This window comes from Camelus ferus, chromosome 11 (assembly GCF_009834535.1).
Source record: "Camelus ferus isolate YT-003-E chromosome 11, BCGSAC_Cfer_1.0, whole genome shotgun sequence".
Classification (NCBI taxonomy): domain Eukaryota; kingdom Metazoa; phylum Chordata; class Mammalia; order Artiodactyla; family Camelidae; genus Camelus; species Camelus ferus.
This window is the reverse complement of record NC_045706.1, coordinates 38,011,688-38,032,112: the sequence shown is the minus strand read 5'-3', so window position 1 is coordinate 38,032,112 and position 20,425 is coordinate 38,011,688. Positions and strand designations below refer to the sequence as shown.

Below are 20,425 nucleotides of genomic sequence, written 5' to 3'. Positions count from 1 at the left end.
GGTAGGTTGGGCTGCTGTAAAAAGAAGCCTGTAAATTTCAATGGTGTAAAGAATTTTAAAAGTACATGTAGTTTGGATTCACATGAGAGTCTGAAGTGGCTGTTGTAGGTTGGCGGAAGCTCTTCTTCATGCGGTTCTTCCATGCATTCATTCAGGAACCCAGGACAATTTAGGGTCTTTCATCTTGGATATTCTGTTTCAAAATAATACTAATTATTGCTATTTCACTTTATAGAAAGGGAACAGGGACAGAAATCCAAGGGAACAGGGGCAGAAATCCACCTCTAGAGATTTCCTGAACCAAGTGAAGTAGGAGTTGTAAACTTTACATCAGCGCACATGCCGTCTTGAAAACCCAGACAAATGTCCACTTAGCTATGAAAGAGTGGAGGAGTGCTGTTCCCAGCAAGGCAGCTATGCCCTAGCCCCACCTCTATCACTGAGGAAAATGGGGGAAATGGTGTATGTGGAGAACTAGCACATTTAGTGTGTAATTTTAGACAAATTATAGATTTTAATAGCAGTAAGTCATTTTAAAATCACTTTGTTTCTATTAAGAACCTACAATATTGGGTACATAAACTAATGATGTAATAGTCTAATGATGTAATAGTATAGAAATATTTTTATTTTTAAATATGTATTGATAAAACAGATTACATTCTTCTTAAAATAGTAAAAGAATGAATACTTTTTAATTCAAAGCAAATCTTACATGAACATTTTTGAGTGTTTTAAATTATTTCTAGTGATTTTAGCTTATCAAGTATTTATATTATATATAGCAAACCAAACCTTACTGGACTGCAAGCTAAAGTTTGATTTCTAACTGGTTATTATTGCTTTATTATTTGATTACAATTAATTACTTTCTCCATTTTCCTGAGAAGTCTGCTTGTCTTGATCACAAAAGTAAAATGAAAAAGTAAAAGGAAAAAAGAAAATGAAAATGAAAACATCATAATAGAGTGTAAATGAGAGTTATGAGCTGTGGGCTGTCTTTGTGGAGAACATCAGAAAACATTCGAGAGGTGGCATTTACTATTTGGCAAAATATTTTCCAACATACCAGTTCTACCTAGACAAAGAAACAAAATCCATTATTCTATTAATGGAGTTAAAAACATTTAAATGTTGAGCTACCAGTAATAACTTGGTTGCTGGAGTATAATAATGGACCTATCATTATCTTTTCTAAAATTATAAAAGTATAAATAGTAACAAACAATTTGTAAACATCATAGTAAATATTAGCAGCTAAATTTTAGGTGGCAGGTAATTAGTAGGTTAGCTGACCAATGCTAAAGTAGCAGAAAGGTAAACCCTCCTTGCACATACTTAATTATGTTACACCTCTGTGTCCTATTCATAATTTAAAACCTTACTTTTTAACTAATGGTTATTTGAAAAAGAAATAAAGAAGTTTGCAAAATTATTCGATGATTTTACAGACCATACTATATTAATTGAAATAATTTAGTTTGTCAAAATTAGAAGAGCAATTTCTCACATTATTGTTTTTATTTATAATTTATACTATGGTGATATTTTATATGTATAAGGAAAACATTTGACTCTGTCTTTCCTCAAATGCCATGAACTAAAATTGTTTCCCGATGGTCTGGCTTCAAGTAATTTTTAAGTGTAGGAAGAATCTCAAGATGGGAAAGCAATTTGCCCCATGCAGATATATATTTACTTTTATAATGGCCAGATTTATAGTCATTCCTAAAATAAGTATGCACTTACTTCTCTTTGGTCCCCTCCGGCAGTTGTAATACTGGAAACAGACTCATTTTGTTAATTTCATGACCTCTTCAAACCTTCAAACCTTCGATCTTTCTTTGAGTCATTTAATTAGGTTAAATGGAGGATCAAGACAGCATCTGCTTCATCTATTTGTCATTAGATGAACATCTACATTTTACAGAAAACACTGAGTACTTCTTAAAATTTTTGAGAAGTGTATAACTCTTCAGACTACATAATATTTACTTCTATAATTGTAAACAATCATATTGTTTAGAAGCTTACACACAATCAAAACTTTCAAAATGGTAACAAATTTCTATTTTCCATGCATCATTCTTACCTTATTTGAATCTTTCCATTTCTCTTTTTAACAAACAAGGATATAGCAATAATTTAAGTGTCTTACAGAGTTTGCATGCCCCAAATCATCCTTCTATATACTTCCTCACTTCCCTTTCCCAAAAACAGATTTCTTAAAGAGATCATGATATTCTTTATATTTTATTGTCAAAACAACCCACTCTTTTCAAAATCATTTCCAGCTGTCTTTATTTATTAATTTATTTTTTGCAATGAATGAAGTCCAAATATGAGGCCCTGCCTTATACAAATAATCCTTATTTTTGAGTTATTACCATTCAGGTAATTAAGAAGTTTCTCTATATCCATATTCAATTTTATATTTTAATTTAAATTTTTTTTTGTAATTTAATTTTCCTTGAAAGTAGAGAAAAATAGGCTAATCTTACTCATAAAAACTGTTTTCAAATGAAATAGACGATAAAGATCATTTATTCAGCTTAATAATATAATTCTTGATTTCTGCAATATCCTCGGCACAAAGTTGACTAGGCTCTTTTAAAAACCTTACAGTTGTGAGAAACTCACCCCTTCAATCTTTGGATAGCTGTAAATGTTGAGAAGTCATTCCTTATGCTGAGATTATTATTGATGTATTTATTCTTTTAAATTATTTTTTTCTGTATTTTTACCTGATCCTTCATCAATTTTAGCATTCTCTCCCTCTTTCAAGTAGTATAACTATGAAAGGGGGGGGAAATGATTTTCCTTGTACCCTTCAGAGTTATTAGCTGAGACCCTGGTAATAAAAGACAGATTAACAAGAGAAAAGCAAGTTTATTAACATGTATTTCTCACGTATACAAGGGACATGCACCGGAAAATGAGCAACTCAAAGAGATGGCTTTAGAATTCAGGATTAAATACCATCTTAATAGGAGAACGGGAGGGAGGATGCAGGTCTCTTGGGGGAGAGTAAATAATTTTAGGAAAGATGAATGAGTCCCTAGTAGAACAGATCAGAGGTGAGATAGTTTGTGGCAGTTTTGGTCTGGGCGTGGTGTCTACTGCTAGTTTCCTCTCCTAGGATCACAGTCAATCTTCCCTGATCGATGAAACTCTTGGGGAGAGAATCTAAGATGATTAAGTTCCTTTTCAAGGATCTGTCTTCAGGTAGATAAGGGAGATTCAGAGAAAGCCTCTCCCTGCATTTGCTGTTTTTAAAGTACCTACTGCTCAATATAATCAATATATCAAAGCAGCGTATTTTGGGGTGGAATATCTTGCTACCCTACAACTGAAACTGAGCTAAACTCCTTACTTAAGACAGGTGTGACAATGCTCTCCTATTGATTATTAGCAAGTGTCTTGGTAAGGATTATGCTTATTGAGAAAGAGAACTCTGCATACCTGGCAATGTCTGCCATTAATATGAGACAGAAGTGTGATAGTAACCACGTAGTTGCTGAACTGAAAGAAATGAAATTCCAGTTTCTCATACTAGTTTAGTAAATCCATATGGCAAATTGTTTATGATATTTAATAATGGTTAACTATCACAGTTAGGCTTTCTTTTTTTATTGTTTCCATGTAAATTAATGTATATTAAACCTATTCAATGTATTCATCTTCATTTTAATATATCAATATATATTAATACTTATTTTAATATGTATTAAATTTCTATGTAAAATCTTAAAAAAATTTTTCATGTTTATTTTTCCTAGAACTGTTTCTCTAAATGTTCATGAATATTTTGAATTTAATTTGTATCTTTCAAAATACTAATACTCCTTTTGAATTTCTATTCCCTTAATGTCCTGTGTTTGTTCAGGTTCGTCCTTTAATAGACATTAAGATGAGTGGAAAAGAAATAAGGAGGAAGCAGGGTAAGGCTAGGAGAACCTTCAAAGCACATGCATTCTGACCCCCAACTGAAGAAAAGGGAGATAGCCTGTACATAAACATCCTACCTTACTGTGTCATTTGAGTGAGTAATGTGTCATTTCAGTAAGGTTCTGGATGATGATTTAAGTAAGATTCCCATGTCAGAGAAATCTTGTGTCTCTCAGGGAAGGACCTGCCTTAGCATCTCTGCTTTTCTCAATCACTATTTGCAAGCATCCCCGAGGAGGCATGACCTTCATATAAACACAGAAATAGACATCCGAGCACCACAGCTGGGACCTTGCTCAAGTGTACATCCTATAGTTGGAGATCTGTGAGGTACACTCTCATTGCCGCCACATGTCCATGTCTGATAAGAGGTTTTCAGTCAATTATGTACTTGGATCATCTGGAAAATAGTTACACTATCATAGTCAGAAAACACATTTTATATATCTTTCATTTAATCCAGACAGAAATACCAAAATCCCAATAGTAGTTCAGACACATCATATTACTTGAGAATAGATTGACTCCTGTAGGTCATGTGAGTTAGTGTTCTGAAGAATGACATTTGGCCTTCATCTCAGGATGATGGACTAAGGACTTAAACACACTGGGATTCACTTGTCATCAGTTTCAAAGGTAAATATCATGGAAAGGTCAACATGTCTGGAATAGATCATAGAGTCTAAATGTGAATATTGATTTTGAATGGGAGATGCAGTTTCTTATACAATTTATCAAAACTGTACCAAAGACAATTATTTACAAATTTTCTAAACAAATATGCTACCGATATAGACATACATTTGGTATTTATTTAAAATGCAAGTGTATCAACATTGATTATTAAACTTCGCATGATTTTTAATGCCACATTTATATTCATTTTTAAGAATTCATGCATTTTAAAATGTAATTTCCATAAAAAGAGAAATTCAAAATTTATATTTGTATATATAGAGAAGAGAAGGGGCAAATGTTCCTAAAGTATTTTCATTAACTTCTTGAACAAGTTGATATTTTGCTAACTCTTAGAAAAATACTGTAAGTCATTTTCAATTTCTGGTATTATTGAAATTTAATATAGTAAATCCAAAATAAGAATAACATACATATAAATATCTTGACTTTAAAAAGAACTAAATACCTTTGAATCAAGAAAATAATCTTGTTAGTTTTCCTATTAAAGTAAAAAAATCGATACTTTGCTGATGAATGTGAATTAATCTTGTAACAAATGACAATGCAAAAAATTTATACAATTTATATTTAAGCTTCCTGAAAGGCTTTATACTGAAAAATAAAAATAGAATAGATTTTATAAAGAATTAAAGAATAAACAGCCTACCTCCTGATACACAAAAGCAGATAAAAACCATAATTTAACGACCAGGAATCCATTTTTATATACTTCAAAATGAAAACAATGTTATCACAATGGCTTGAGTGAACAGTTCCAGTTAACTTTTCATTATTCAAGAAAATTAAAATTATCTTATATTGAGAAACATTGCCATTATTCTTATATAAACCATATAAGTTTGGACTTTGGGATTTTGAGAAGAGTTTTATTCAATAAGGACAGTAGTTTAGGGGGAACTACTGGTCTTGATTTCAAAGAATGAGAAAGAAAGAGAAAGGTATTTGAAAACTATAAATATAAAATAAACCCTCATGCAGAGAGCATCACTTAATTGCTAAAGTTGTCTTCTATTTTAATTTAGATTTATTGTTCAATATGAGAACTGACTTTACCTGAAGATAACCTTTCCTGTCTTTTTATGGTACTACTAAAATCTTGCCTCAAAGATAATAGATTTTGCCTCCTTAACTATTGGAAGAGTGACTCTGACAATCCTTCATTTCAACTTTCATAGGCTTTCTCTGTATCCACATGGAATTGAATTCCTCCTTCACATTTTCAATATTATGTATAGTTTGACATTGACCCGCATAGCAGAGTGAAGCAAGTCTTCCAACAACAAAGGCCTCAAGTTCAAACAGTTATTTTGAATCCATTGTTTAGAATTTAAAACAAGTTTTTCCAAACAAAGAATTATTGCAGATTCCATTCTTTCATTGCATTCTATCTATGGGAAATTTTAGTTTGAGTACAACATACAACAGGGAGCATTACTTTTACTTTGTTAATAAATGCAAACATGTGTTAAGTCAAAATAGCATAATAAGAGTCTTAAGGTCCTAATCCTGGCTGTACCATTTATCGGCTGTCGACTGAATTTGGGCAAGACACCATAGCTTCCTGAGGAGAAATTCCCAAGGGATACAATGCTTACTTTATAAATGAGAGAAAGAACTTTGTAAAGTACCTGGTACAGAGAACATGCTTAAGAGTGTAGTTGTACTATTATTGTTTAATAACCTTATGCCATGTATTGGCCATCCAAGGATTTTATACACAGAAAGGGAAAAAACAATCTAATCGTCTGTCTTCTGGCTGCTCCCGGTGATGGGATAAAAAACTTTCTGCTTCTGTGATTGGAAGAATAACACACATTTACCATATTTTCCAAATAAGGGTGGTGGGAATAAATAATTGCCTAAAAGCAAATAAAGAGGTGAGAAAGAAAAAGTGGATGCAATAAAAAATATCAGGAGTTCATTTCTCTACCCTCATTGGTTAGCAAATCCTCACCAGTTTCTTGATTAAAAAAATTAATTCTAGGGAAATGTCACTTTAGTTGCAACGTGGGGAATGGATTTCTACTCAATTTGAATGTTAGTTTAAATAATATTGCCTTGAATGTATATGTGATGGTTAAAGCTATAGGGTTCTCATGACCAAATATGGTTTATTATTCTTGATATCATCTTCTACTCATCTCCATAAATGAAATAACTCCTGCAACTATTGTCATATAGAGATATATTCCCACACCTTTGAGTCAAGTTCTTGATGTCCGGGATGAGCACAGACAAGATAAGAGCCCCTTACAGACTGGTTTGTGAAGCCTTTTTCTATCTCACTTCTGCGATATTTTATTTGTCTTTTTACGAAAGTTCTCAATGTTCTGTAAGCTAAGATTTCTGTTTGGGGTAGAATGAAATAGGTGAAACAGGAAGTTTATTTCCACTTAATTCATCCAGCATCTTTGTTCACTGATTTATTGAACAATTTTTTTTGTCTAAGCACAATACTATGTACAGATTATAGAATGGAACAGTTAATAGGGAAGACATGGCCTCTCTAAAGTATACAATTCATAGGAGAAGACAGATATTGAAAGTATTTTCAAATAAAATAGAACGACTGCTATATTCAAATGGCATTAGTCCCTTTCCCCATCCTGTCAGGGAATATTTACTGAGCACATAACTGCATTGGGAATAATAATGCTGAACAAAATATTCATGGTTCCTAACCTCAGATATCTTATAATCTGTGTAGTAGACAGAAATTAACCAAATGATGGTAAGAATCAGATTATAATTACACAATGGTAAATGATACTGAAAAAGAAACATGGCTTTATGGGCACTTATAACAAAGTATACAGAAACAGTAATGGGGGATATCTGAGAAAGTATTCTTGGAAAAAGCAGTTGGGATGTGAATAAGTAATAATTGCACTTGTAGGTGAAGGAATATAGTGGGCTCAGGAATTGGAAGGAAACTGATTGCATAAAAATTCTAAATTGGAATGGAGGAAGACACATCCAAGAATTTAAAGAAGGCCAGTACTGCTGAGGAAAGGAGGATGAGGGTAACTTGTGCTGTAAGATGAGGCAGAATATAGGGAATACTGCGTATTTGAGTTTTATCCCATGAGCACTGGAAAGCCACTGAAACATGGCAATCAGGTAGTGGGCTGAGAAAGCTCAGACTGATGCTGATAGAAGTACCTGTGAACTTCAAAAAAGATGTCTGACCACTCTTTGAAAGTCAAACGGGAAAGGAGGCAAAGTAGCTGAATATGGACTAGTTAATAGAAAACTATAGGGTTTTAAGCAAAGAACAATGACGGTTGGCCTAGAGTAGGACAGTGATGAAGAGAAATAGATGAGACCTAAAAGGAAAAATCTCCCAGACAAAGCAGTGTTAAGGTACAAACCTAAAGAAGTGACCTAAAAAATTAGCCAGGGGAAGATTATGCTAGGCAGAAACAGTAGCATACGTGAAGGCCCAGAGGGAGGAAAATTGTAGGATGTTCTAAGAATTCCAAGTCCAATACAGAGCATAGAAATCTGTATGAGAGAATGCTTGGTGGTGAGTGTGGAGACAGAAGTAGAGTCAGATTTTGGGGGTGTTTATGAGCCATATTAAAACATTGTTCATTATCACAGAGAAATTTGAGGACACTGAAGAAATTATGTCTAATTTTAATTCATTGCACCATGCTAATAGTGTGTTTTCTTCAGCAAAAGTGGCAGAACAGATAGAATAGTAAAATATCTTATGCAAATATTTAAAGAGAGAAATGTCACACTGTGAATGATGATACAAAAACAGTAGCATTTTTTAATGTTTTCAAAATGTTGCCATACATTATTTCTAATTTTATAACATTTACATCTCAAATTTTTAAAAAGTAATTCCAGGATTAAGAGGTTTTATGTGATTATTTTATTTTCATTTCTCAATGTATCAAGTAGGTATTGTACAAAAAAGAGGAAAAAATCAAATTTCCAATTAGACATAGTACATAGTTGAATCAGTTTTGGGGTAATGGACATTTAAAATCTTTAGCTAATGGATTCTAAATAATAAATTACCATATATATGAGGAAATTTTGTTTGTCAAAATAACCTCTCAGGCTTTTAAAACTTTTTCAAAATTTAATAACTAACAGTGCAGTAGGGATAAAGGAACTAGGTAGGGGATATCCAGCTATAACTTTTTTCCAGTTTTATTAGCATATTATTGGCAAATAACATCGTATCATTTAAACTGCGCAACATAATAATTTGATATATGTATACATTACAAAATGATTACTACAGTAAGTTTAGTTAACATCCATCACCTCATATAGTTACAATTTTTTCTTGTGATGAGAACTTTTAATATCTACTCTCTTTCTTTCTTAAAAAGTTCTAGCAGAATTTGGATGTCTGTTTTTATTATGCTATTGTGAGGTAGTACATTCATTCAACTGTTAAAAGTAAAATTGAATTGAAATAATTAAATTCTCTACCTGAGTATCTTTTTCTCTTCTTTCATGTTATATGTATGACTGCATTAATGTATTTCAAGATTGCATGATGGTTTCTCATCTTCATATGCTATTTCATACCTAAAAGCAGAGTCTAATCAGTAGAAAATAACACAGAAAAGCATTAAAGAACCTGTTTCAAAAGTTTGCTGTTATGCCCTTCAAAAAGTCCAAATGTACAAATTCATCTATAAAGGAGAAAAGAACCAATATTCTCTAGATAAATAAGCCAAAATACAAAACTATTTTCTTAGAGATAATTGCTAAGTACATAAATACCTACATCATACCCTATTTTTAGTCAGCAATTCAATCAGCCAGAAATGAATATGCTTGGTCTAGTCACTTCATCAAACCGTGCAGCTGCCTGGTCCCACCTACAGTTACTTTGGTAGGTACTTGAGGAACATAAAATATAAACGGTGCACGGCATGTTTACTACCGATCTTTTAACCAGCGATCTGGTATTAATGTATTTACTACATTTGACTATAACTGTTTACACAACTGTCTGGTTTGCTTGTGAGGCTGTCACCTCCATGAGTGCACAGTTCACTTCCCCTGTCCTTCCTTTGTAGCTGTATTGCCTAGTGGATGTCGCACGTGGCGTATGTTCAATAAATATTTATTGAATGAATATGTAGACCTCTGTGCACAAATCATTGGACTTTAGTGATTTTGTTGTTGTTTTTAAGTTTCAGAACCAGCCTATACCAGTCCCACTCCAGAGTAGTTGTTTTTAATGAAACCCCCAAAAGGTCTATGAATTTAAAGCTGTAAAAATAGCAAAAAAAGAAAAATATTATGTCCATTTCAGATGCAAAATTGATGTAGGATTGAGAACTAAAAAGGGAAAATCAGAATGCATAAGACATAATCTACAGTATTAGCCAAGAGGGATACTAGTAAGTATTCCGGTTTTGTTTTTGTTGTTGCCACTGTCTCTTAGACAACCTTGTATACCGTTTTAGGATTTAAGCTAAACTACCAGAAGTATAGCTTACAAAATAATGTATTAATAATGGTTATAATATATGCTAGGCATAAGGAAGGTTTTTTTGTACACATTATGTCTTTTGGTAACTCAACAATCTTTTGATATAATTAATGTTCCCATTTTACAGATAAAGAAATAAGATCAGGGGAACTAAGAATGTTTCCAAGGTCACATACCTAATACATATGAGAGACAGAATTCAAACTCAGATCTATTAGAATCAGAGAAAAGTGTTCTTAGCTTGATTCTAGTCTGTTGAAAGGACATCCAGTGCTGTAGGCAGGCATAAGGACTAAAGCTTGCTGAGTACAGTAAGGATAAAAATTAAAAAAAAAAAAAAAAGAGAGAGAGAGAGAAAGGCAGCAGGGAGAAAGTCCCTTACTCCTCCAAAATATGGTTTTCTTCGAACAAGTGCTATCTGATTCACCTGGAGAACATTTGCAAATGATATTCTGGGTCTGACCCTGTGGACCTACTAAATCAGAATCTTTAAGCATGATCCAAATGTCTGACAACTTTAATAAGTTTTATACAGCTAACTCTTACAGTTTTAAAGTTTTAGAGCCAATGACTAAGAGAGATTAGGTAAACTCCATTAATTTGAACAGTAAATCAAACAAACACCCTAGATTGCACATTTGGCTCTCAAATTGTTTTCTGAACTTGAGAAAGTGTTTACCACTCAGGGCTTCAGTTTTCTGGTCTTGCTGATGAAGACACATCATGGATGTGACTGGAAACAAAACTCTTTACAAGAGTAAGCACACTTCAGAAAAGAGGTGAAAAACAGTGTCTAAACATTTGGTCTTAATAATTTTCTTATCTACAATCCATCCTAAGAATTCTAGGAAAGCTAGCATCTCCTTCCTGAATCATATCTTTTTAAAACTTTTTCTCAGTTAAATATGTAAAATTAGATCACCCTGATGCAATTACTCCAAGGTTACAAATAATAGGAGTTCAAGTGTTTTTTTTTTCTTCCCATTTTCGTTAAATTCCCTTATAGTAGATATAAAAACAGTTCCTTAATTGGTACTGATTTGCAAATATATTGAATTCAAACATGTCAAAATAAATTAATTTGTCTCTCAGTAGAAATAAAGCAATAGAGCCAGATTGGGTCCCAGTGAAGTTTTATAGCATCTATTTACAAACACTTTTATATCCTAAACTGCAAAGCATTTAAAATAATTAGAAGCTTTATGCAACACATTTCATTGTTACTTCTTGAAACCAACAATAAAAGTAACTTTTGAGTTGTAGAATAATTGTTTCATCTATATTTATACTGTGAAAACTGAGTCTAATATTTGGAAGCTGTAAATTCTGTTATTTTAGTGTTACCATTATTCAGATGACTCAGATATGTTAAGATATTTAATTGAGATAGATTTATTGTTGTCTATAGTTTCCAAAAAAAATCCATTTGAAATGTTAAACAAATATCTATGAATTGGTTTATACATCCATAGAAAAATTATGTTGTGTGTATTTTGCATATAAATTATGTAGCAGTTAACTTTTCTAGGTCACACTTTATCTGCAAAAAATTATTTCTAGACATCAGGTTTGTTGTTATTTTGATCAATTTTCTTCTTAATAAAATGCACCCATCTGTAGTACATTTATACAATATAATAAGATTCAGCAATATAGTGTCAAACCACAAAATGATATGGGGGAAGTTTAAGTACATACTGCTAAGGAAAGAGTTAGCCCCAAAAGACTACATACTGTAGGATTCCAACTATATGACATTCGGGAAAAGGCAAAATTTTACAGACTATAGAAAGATCAGTGGTTCCTAGATATTAGGAAGGTGGGGGTGAAGGAGGGTGAATATGTGAGGAACAGGAGATTTTCAGTCACTGAAACTATTCTGTATGATACTCTAATGGTGGATGTATGACATTATACATCTGTGTGAACCCGCAGAACCGCACAACTCAAAGAATGAAGCCTCGTGTAAACTATGGCCAAAGTGTTGCCTTTGGGGGATGAATAGGAGCCAGTTCTGCCAACAGGAATATTTCAGGACATGTGGCATTCAACCCAATTCAGGTCAAGCTTCCTGAGAGAGCCTTTAGTGAAGACCCTTCTGGAAGGCATTCTTAAAAATGTGAAATCATCAGTCTTTCCAGTGTTCAAGATCCATATCTGTTAAAAATATAACCATTACCTTTAGAATCCTCTTAGCAGTCCTTTTCTAGAGAATGGAAATTGTTGGTCTTTTGACTCTTAAGCTTCATAAGTAGAACTATATATTTTACCATCAAGCCCTATGTGTTTCAAGTGTCTATTACTGTAAGAGGGCTTTTTCTCAATTATACTGGCAATAAATTTAAGTTTAGAAAGTAGAATTATTGAATTTCAGATACCAAACAACTGTTAGTTTGTTAGTTGTTGAAAAGCTAAATTGGAAGAGTGTTAATGAAACATTGCTTATTATAAAATGGATGAATTCCGATTACAAATATATGAATTGATAGCAAGAGGAAAGATTTGCTTAAAAAAAAGCACCTTCTGAGGATTCTTTTGGCTATAATTCTTTGCTTATGAAATTAATTAAAGGATTTTGATTGCACTCAACAGAAAGAAGAGGTGGAATGATAAATCACATTATATCAGACTCAGAATGGTAGAACTGGAAAATACCTTATAGTTTAACTCTAAAAATCATAAACTGTCAGCCCATAGATCAAACCAAGATGATGCTTTAAAAAATAAATTTCTGTTGGATGTCAAAATGTTAAAGTTCATAGAATTTACATAAAAATTTGATTTTTTTTCCATTTTAAAGTCACACTGGACTTGCATTATTGCATACTGATTGTCCTTATTAAATAGAGTACATAGCATCCAATTTCCTTCTTCTGCCTCTTTCCCTATTAATTAATGCCCAGCCCATTTTATTCAATTTTGTTGTCCTTTTACCCTCAGCTGACTCTGGTTTTATGGCTACTGATTTACACCAAGTCGTTCATTTTATATTCAAGTTATAATGTGACCCCAAAGAGAATGTGTAATTTGCCCCAACCGTGTAACTGGTACTTTCTAGGGTATAAAACAAAAATAAAATGGGCCCAGCCTGGCAATAAATAGAAAAGAGTTGAAATTTTGTAATCTAATGCTAATTATCATGGAGGTTCATTTAATTCTAGCCAGGAGAAAATTGCATTTTTATAGTATGTTTTGATTCTGGTAAAAAGAAGTGTGTTGGAACAATTAAGACAAAGGTTAATGAGGAGCTATTTTTGTCAAGAAGTAAATCTATTTTGAACATTTACTAAGAAACAGAGTGTTCAGTTCTTTTACTGGTGAGCGTATAATTTAAATTTCTTCTTAAATTATGCCAGTTACTTTTTCAGGTATTAATAACTTTCATCTTGATTGTTAAAATATGCACAAAATACTTTATTTTTAAAGTTTGAAGTGAAAGATGGCATTTTTATTATGTTAAAGGTGAAGGCATATTAGCTGCAGATTTCACATTTCTATACTTTATAAGGATCAATAATTATGGAAGTATAAAATTTAGCTCTTATCTCACATAGTAACAAGATAGTTAAGTAAACAATTTAAGCAACATCTACTTCCACAAAAAGAAATTCAGTTTTGAAAATTATTCCAGAGTATGACTAACATTTGTTTTCTTGTATCAAACTTAAGTTGTATGTAACTTGATATGTCATAAGTTAACAATTCTTTGCTCTTTTATCCATGTGCCAGTTATCCATTGCAGCATAACAAATGAATTAAACATACATAATGAGTTAAACACAACATAATGAGTTAAAACAACACACTTATCCTCTTGAAGTTTCTGAAGCTCAGAAATTTATTAGCTGTGCCCTGTTTCATAGTCTCACACAAGTTTTAGTCAAGATGTTGGCGAGAGCTAGAATCTCCTCTGAGGCTTGACAGAGAAGGGAACAATTCTAACCTCATGTGGTTGGTGGTAGGACTCAGTTCCTTGTAGGATGTTGGACTGAGGACCTCAGTTACTTGCTGACTATTGGTCAGACCTCACCTTTAGTCTCTGGCCATGTGGACCATTCTACATGGCCACTTGCTTCACTAAGTCCTGCAAGGGAGACAGAGCAAGAATGCAGTTATAGTTATAATCTTACATCACAGAATCACTGAGGTGGTATCACTTCTTCTTTGCTGTATTCTATCCATAAGGAGCAAGTCACAGTCTTCCCCTCATGCAAGAAGAGAGGAATACACAAAGGTAGGAAAACCAGGATGGGAGATTATTAAGGACCATACTGTTAACAGAGCTCTCTAATTTTAACCCTTTCCAGGTTGAATGATTTCATAATCACCAAGGTCAGCCACTAGGCAATGTGACAAATAACAATTAGTCTTAATGTCTGTTTATTATCTAAAATATCATACAAAAATTTATCTATCCACAATCAAAGCAGTCCATCAAAACCATCCTTAATGTCACTTTTGTAAAGGCCTCCTTTTTTTGTCGTAGACTTACTATCATTTTAGGGTCAAGTTTACTGAAGGCATCCGTATTTCACTAAACTGACAATATGACTATGTCTAGGTTAATTCCTTGCAAAATATAATTGTATTATATCAGATATCTTTCTTTAGATGTGTCTACTTAAGCATATGTATCTTTTTCTTATCTAAACATTTTTTAATTGGTTGGGACTCTTGATTGGAAGTGAAAGAAATCTTCAGGAGAAATAAAAGAATTTGTTGTTTAATTAAATAAAATGAGTTTACATAGCTTCAAGTATAGCAGCATTTTGATTATTAGACAAACTGTAGAGGATATATTTTTCACCTTTAGTTATTTCATATGTGTTGATATCATTATTAACAAGAACATGGGGACAAACATTAAAATTGTAGCCAAAAAACCTCTGATTTTTTTTATTGTTGTTACAGTAACATTTGGCAAGACTTGCATTGTTTTTGCATGAGACATTTACCACACAGGAGCATAGAGTAAAGAGGGCAAAATGCCCTCATTGGCCAAAGCTGGGTAATGTGTCTGTTCATATCCCCTGAGGATTGGGTCAGCCCTAACTCAAATGTGTTAGACTGAGAATGAAGGTGGTGCGGTAGTCCAAAGCAACATCTGGATGCTATTAACAAAAGAAGATACTATTAGCAAAAGAAGGCAGAAAACATGCAGAGAAGTAAAATTAAATAAACAAATAAATAACTTCTTTATAATTTTTATTAAAAAAGTATACAGATTAGTTCTTATTCTTTATCAAGAAACAGTTATTGACCATACAATGAAGCTGGTGACCAGAATTAGGTGCTAAAGCATCTCTATGTAAGACAGATCACTTTACATTTAGGTAATTTTAGTCTGTCAAGTATATGGAATAGAGTAGCAAAGAATATAGCATTTTGGACATGATGTTTGTGAAGGACGGTATGTAATTAATTTTTCAGAATTTATTTGTAGCTCAGGATTTGTTATACAGGGCTTAAATGAAGGCACAATATAATTGCACAATGTAATCTAGATTAGAACAGCTGAGGAGATGAAGGTAAAAATGAGGGATGATATTAAAAGATTAAGTATTGAAAGATGAAAGGGCAAGTAGCAATAGGATTTGTCTTATCAATTCAAGAAAAGACCCTAAAGCTTATAGAAATCAGATGAGTTAGCTAGATTGACTGGATTATAAAAATATTTGGAGATGCTATAACTTTATATTTAATAATTTTCTAAATCTATCAGAGCTAGATAAGCACCTGTGAATTATGAATGAGATTATTCGCGTTAATTTTTGAATATAAAATTGTAATAGCCTAGTTGCTGTGACCAACATTATAAAATAAAATGGAGATTTTGAGAATGAGATAATTTGTTGAAAATCTATTTTTAAAATTAAGTAGCTATCCTAGTACTGGGGGCATAATATGGTTACAGTTAAGCAAAATAAATGAATGCAAAAGAAATTAATTTTGTTATGCCATCCATTCAAATATTTTTAGTACAGTTAGAGCTTTATTGCAGAGCAAGGATAAGGTCTAGACTAGAACGAGACCTCTGGAAGTCATTTGCTTAACTATGCTAATATCCCCAACATAAAAGCAACATTTTACTTTAACAACTTAAGGGAGCAAATTATATCAATCTATTGTATTCTGTCCAGAAGTTGTTTCAGAGACAAGGGAAACAAATTTTATGCAATATTTGGCAGATAACAAAGTAGTAGCTTATAGGTAACAAGACATTCTTAACCAAGAGCGCATGCATAATTCTGAATATAGTTTGTTAGGGCTGGAGTCTGAATGTGGTACTCTGTTGAAAAGTTCAAAAATAGTATTATTCAAATAGACACACACACACAGCTAACATATTCTCTTACTAAATTCAAAGCTCCATCATGGCAAAGTGGATAATAAAAATAAATTATATTCTCTACACCCACAGACCTCCTCCAGTAAGTGAACTTGCACCCAGAGGGACTATGGTTGGTGTAATTTCTGCTGCAGCCGTCAATCAGAGTATCGTGTACTCCATTGTTTCAGGAAATGAAGAGGGTGAGTAGGTGTTTAGTCTCTGTTTTCACCATAAAACAATGAACTTAAATTGGGAATTAATTTCATATTTAGTTACTGTTTACTCTATTTTTCTGTAAAATGTGTCTGACTTAAATGCAATTTGGTAACTGTATGCTGCATCTGATTAAAAATTCAATTATATTAACAAAATTCTATTTTTCTTCTAGGAAGTACTAAATATCCAATTCTGAAAGCTTTCCCCTCCCCTTGATTTAGGGACTTTTTAATGGCATTTATTCAAATTAAAGCAAAATTAATGCAGCTTTGGATATGGTTATTGCTTATAGTAGTCTCTTCCCACTGCTCTGTGCCACCCGCAACCCCTACTCCATGTCATACCTTAGCTAATCCTGAAGAAATTTTAGGAACAGAAATAATTGTGAATGCCCATCACTTTGCCTGCCAATCACTTTTCACTGAGAACAGAATGATTTGCTAGCCTGTGAGAGTAAGTTCATCACTCAGTCTGTCTCACTGATTCTTTGTTGCACCAATTACTCACAGGTTAGTTGTCCTCTGGTTTTCCCTTTTTATAAGTTAAATGGACAGGAATGTTGTAGATGATCAAGAAACAGTTAATATATGTTTGGTAAATAAATGAATGAATGTTAATGCTGTAAAGGAATTTGCAAGGAAATTATAAAAGCTGTTTTCAAGTACTTCAGTGACCAACTAGAAACTAGAAATTGCTGCCCCTGAAGCAAGGGTTCAGTACCATACTTTTCTGATTGTCTTTCATTGTTTCTCCTGTGTTGTTATGCTTCGTCCCTAAATATTCTGACTTCTCCCTTGGACTTATGACCAATCTCACTGAAGCTATGCTATCTCAGTCTGTTCTGTTAATTTTTTTGTGTGTGATCCTATCTACTCTCTTCCTTGAAGGTAGCAAAGTGGCTCTACGTATCAACCACACTCCACCAAAATGATTCTCTTACATTCAACTCATTTGCTTATTAATTTATTCAATGAATATTTATTGGGCATCTATCATGTACTAACTGCCCTTCTACTTACTAAGGATAGAGCAGTAAACAAAACAGACAGATCCTTGCCCTCATAGAATTTAATGGTCCAATAAGAAGAGATAAACAATAACAACCATTAAGCTAATAAATATATAGTATTAGGTAGTGATAAATGCTATGAAAAAAACCAAAGTGAGGAAAAGGTACAGAGACTGCAAGAGGTAGATATTATAAAGTTTGCCAGTGAGCCCTGACCTAGCCTCAAATATATTTGAGCAAATTTATTTTAAAAAATAGACTTGAAGGGAAAATATTTTAGGATATTTAGAATAATAAATATTTTCTAAATAATCAACATGTTAAATTATCTGTTTGTTCCCTAAAGCGTTCTTACCACAACACTAAATCTGGAGGATAATAAGATTCACTAAATCATAAAAAATACAATCATCAAGTAAGATCATAAAATACTTTCTTGAGTTAGATTAAATAGATTTCTTTAATACAAAATTTCTAGAAGTCTTTAGTATGGTAGAAGATCATGAGTATCTATGGTGAGGGATATAGTATGCATTGTTTTCCAGATTTAATTGACCATAGAAACATCAATTTCCAGAAGAATCTCAGAAAAACTAGAATTTCAAGACATGCAGTTAGGGAAGTTCGGATGTTGATCAATTCAAGAGCTGGAACATAATTTCCCAAAGCCAGCATTTTGTAATTTTAATACATTGCTCTTATTACATGTAAGTGTTTTTAAAATCACAGTGTCTCTTAAAGAGAATTCTTTTCCCTTACAGTATGAAGCGAGTGACCAAGGAATTGTGTTTTAATTCTAGATAAGTTTGGAATGAACAACATCACAGGTGTAATCTATGTGAATGCCCCTCTGGATTATGAGACAAGGACAAGCTATGTACTTCGAGTCCAAGCTGATTCCCTGGAAGTGGTCCTCGCCAATCTCCGCGTTCCTTCAAAAAGTGAGTTGCATTACTTAAGGATTCTATAAGAATTTTATGGTGTTTTTACTTGTTTTCTAATGAAGCACAAATGTCTGAAATAAAGTTCTCAGTGGATAACATAGCTCATTAATACTTGAAGATGATTGGCCGTTCCTTTTTAGAGCTGATATATGACAATGCGGAGAGTGATTTCATACTCCTTAAAATGTGAAGGTAATAACACACTATTTTCAAATTTTGTATACAGTATTATCGGAATACCATCATTATTGGTGTATGTTTACATAAAAACCTTGCCCTTAATCACACTGTGAAGTTCTGGCTAACCCCTTGGAATACATATTGTTAATGGGCACATGATTACTATAACATCCCTGAAATGTGTGGTACTTCTGGTACTTTGATTTTCTTAAAGGAGAGGAAAATGCATCTTAAAAAGAATGACTGACATTTATTATAATTTATATGTAGCATTATATTCAGTTCACACCCATTTCTAGGAAATGAGATTTATTATCCCTATTTTACAAGAAAAGGTTAAGTGATTTTTAAAAAAATGACACTGTCAGTAAATGAAAAGTGGGAGATTTAAGCTCAAATCTTTTGACTCCAAAACCTTTCTACAGCATTTCAGTGTGATATAGTTTACCCATACAGAAAGCAAGTAAAAGCCAGTTTGTGAAGGGGTCCAGCAGAGATTCTGAAAGGTATTACCAAAAATGGGATAAATGCTATTATTTTCCACCCATTGAGTTACTACATCTTTGCACTCTAAGCAGTCCATCTTTTTATTACCCAGCATTGTCATACATAAGCTGTTACAATGAACAGGAAACGTTTTTATAATCTAGAAAACACAGGAAAATCAGGTTTAATTTAACCATTAGTGGAACAGAGGCTCAGAGAAAATGTTAAGTGTAAAACAGGGTCTGAAACATTTATATTTTAGTCTGGAACCATTTCTGGACGTACTATCATACTATCAGAACACTGCATCTATCAGCATCTTTAAAAGAGGAAAAATACAAAAACTAGAGACCATGCAAGCCAGAGCAAGGGTACCCACATGAATGCCAGAGAGAGAGAGCGCGGGCACTGTGAGAGCAAGGTGAGCACATGAGAATAAGAGGCAAAAGATGTACTGTAGCATTTTCTGTGTCAGTTTAGCAATTGATGATCATAAAAATAAGTCACTCCTGTTCATTTACTAAATCTCACTTACTGATCTAATGTAGAGGCCTGCACAGTTGTTTGTAAAAGCACAACCAAATCCTTGGAAAATATCAGATTATATACAATATGTCTCTGGAATTAAAGGAATTAAATTGTCTTCAGTGATTATGTATCACTTCATAATTAAATTGTGTAAATACAGCAGACCAATTATTTGAGTTTTTAAAATCTTTAAACCTCAGGCAATTACATTTTTATAAAATATAGAGGATGCTTCAAATTGTAAATTGAATTAACTAAACCAGGAGTTGAAAGGTTAGAGTAGTTCTAAATTACATAACATAAACTACCTATTGCAAATAAAATTTAATGTAAAAGTTAATTGAAAACCATTTGTCATCTTTCTTTGAGACAAATGGACAGTTAGAATTAGAAAAAAATTGCTAATTATGTAAGTTGTAGAAGCTGGCATTTTTCAAGGAATAGCTCTGATTTCTAGGAATAAAAACATACTGATATCTCATATATGAATATAATACAAGTAGTTCTCATTATTGTAATTTTAATGTAAGTCCAAAGCTAACAAAAGCTTGGCTAATGCACCCATGTATATACTTTTTTGTGCCATAGTATGCATGTGAAGTGAGATCAATTAG

General features: G+C 32.7%; 1 protein-coding gene across 1 annotated transcript in view; it reads left to right on the top strand.

Moving 5' to 3' along the window:
- The window catches only part of PCDH15 (protocadherin related 15), a 1,335,438-nt gene that overhangs the window by 1,217,547 nt on the left and 97,466 nt on the right, over positions 1-20,425 (top strand). The window contains exons 29-30 of the mRNA XM_032491427.1: positions 16,539-16,648; positions 18,474-18,614. Of these exons, the coding sequence (XP_032347318.1) occupies positions 16,539-16,648; positions 18,474-18,614 (251 nt within the window). The remainder of the gene's footprint in view (positions 1-16,538; positions 16,649-18,473; positions 18,615-20,425) is intronic.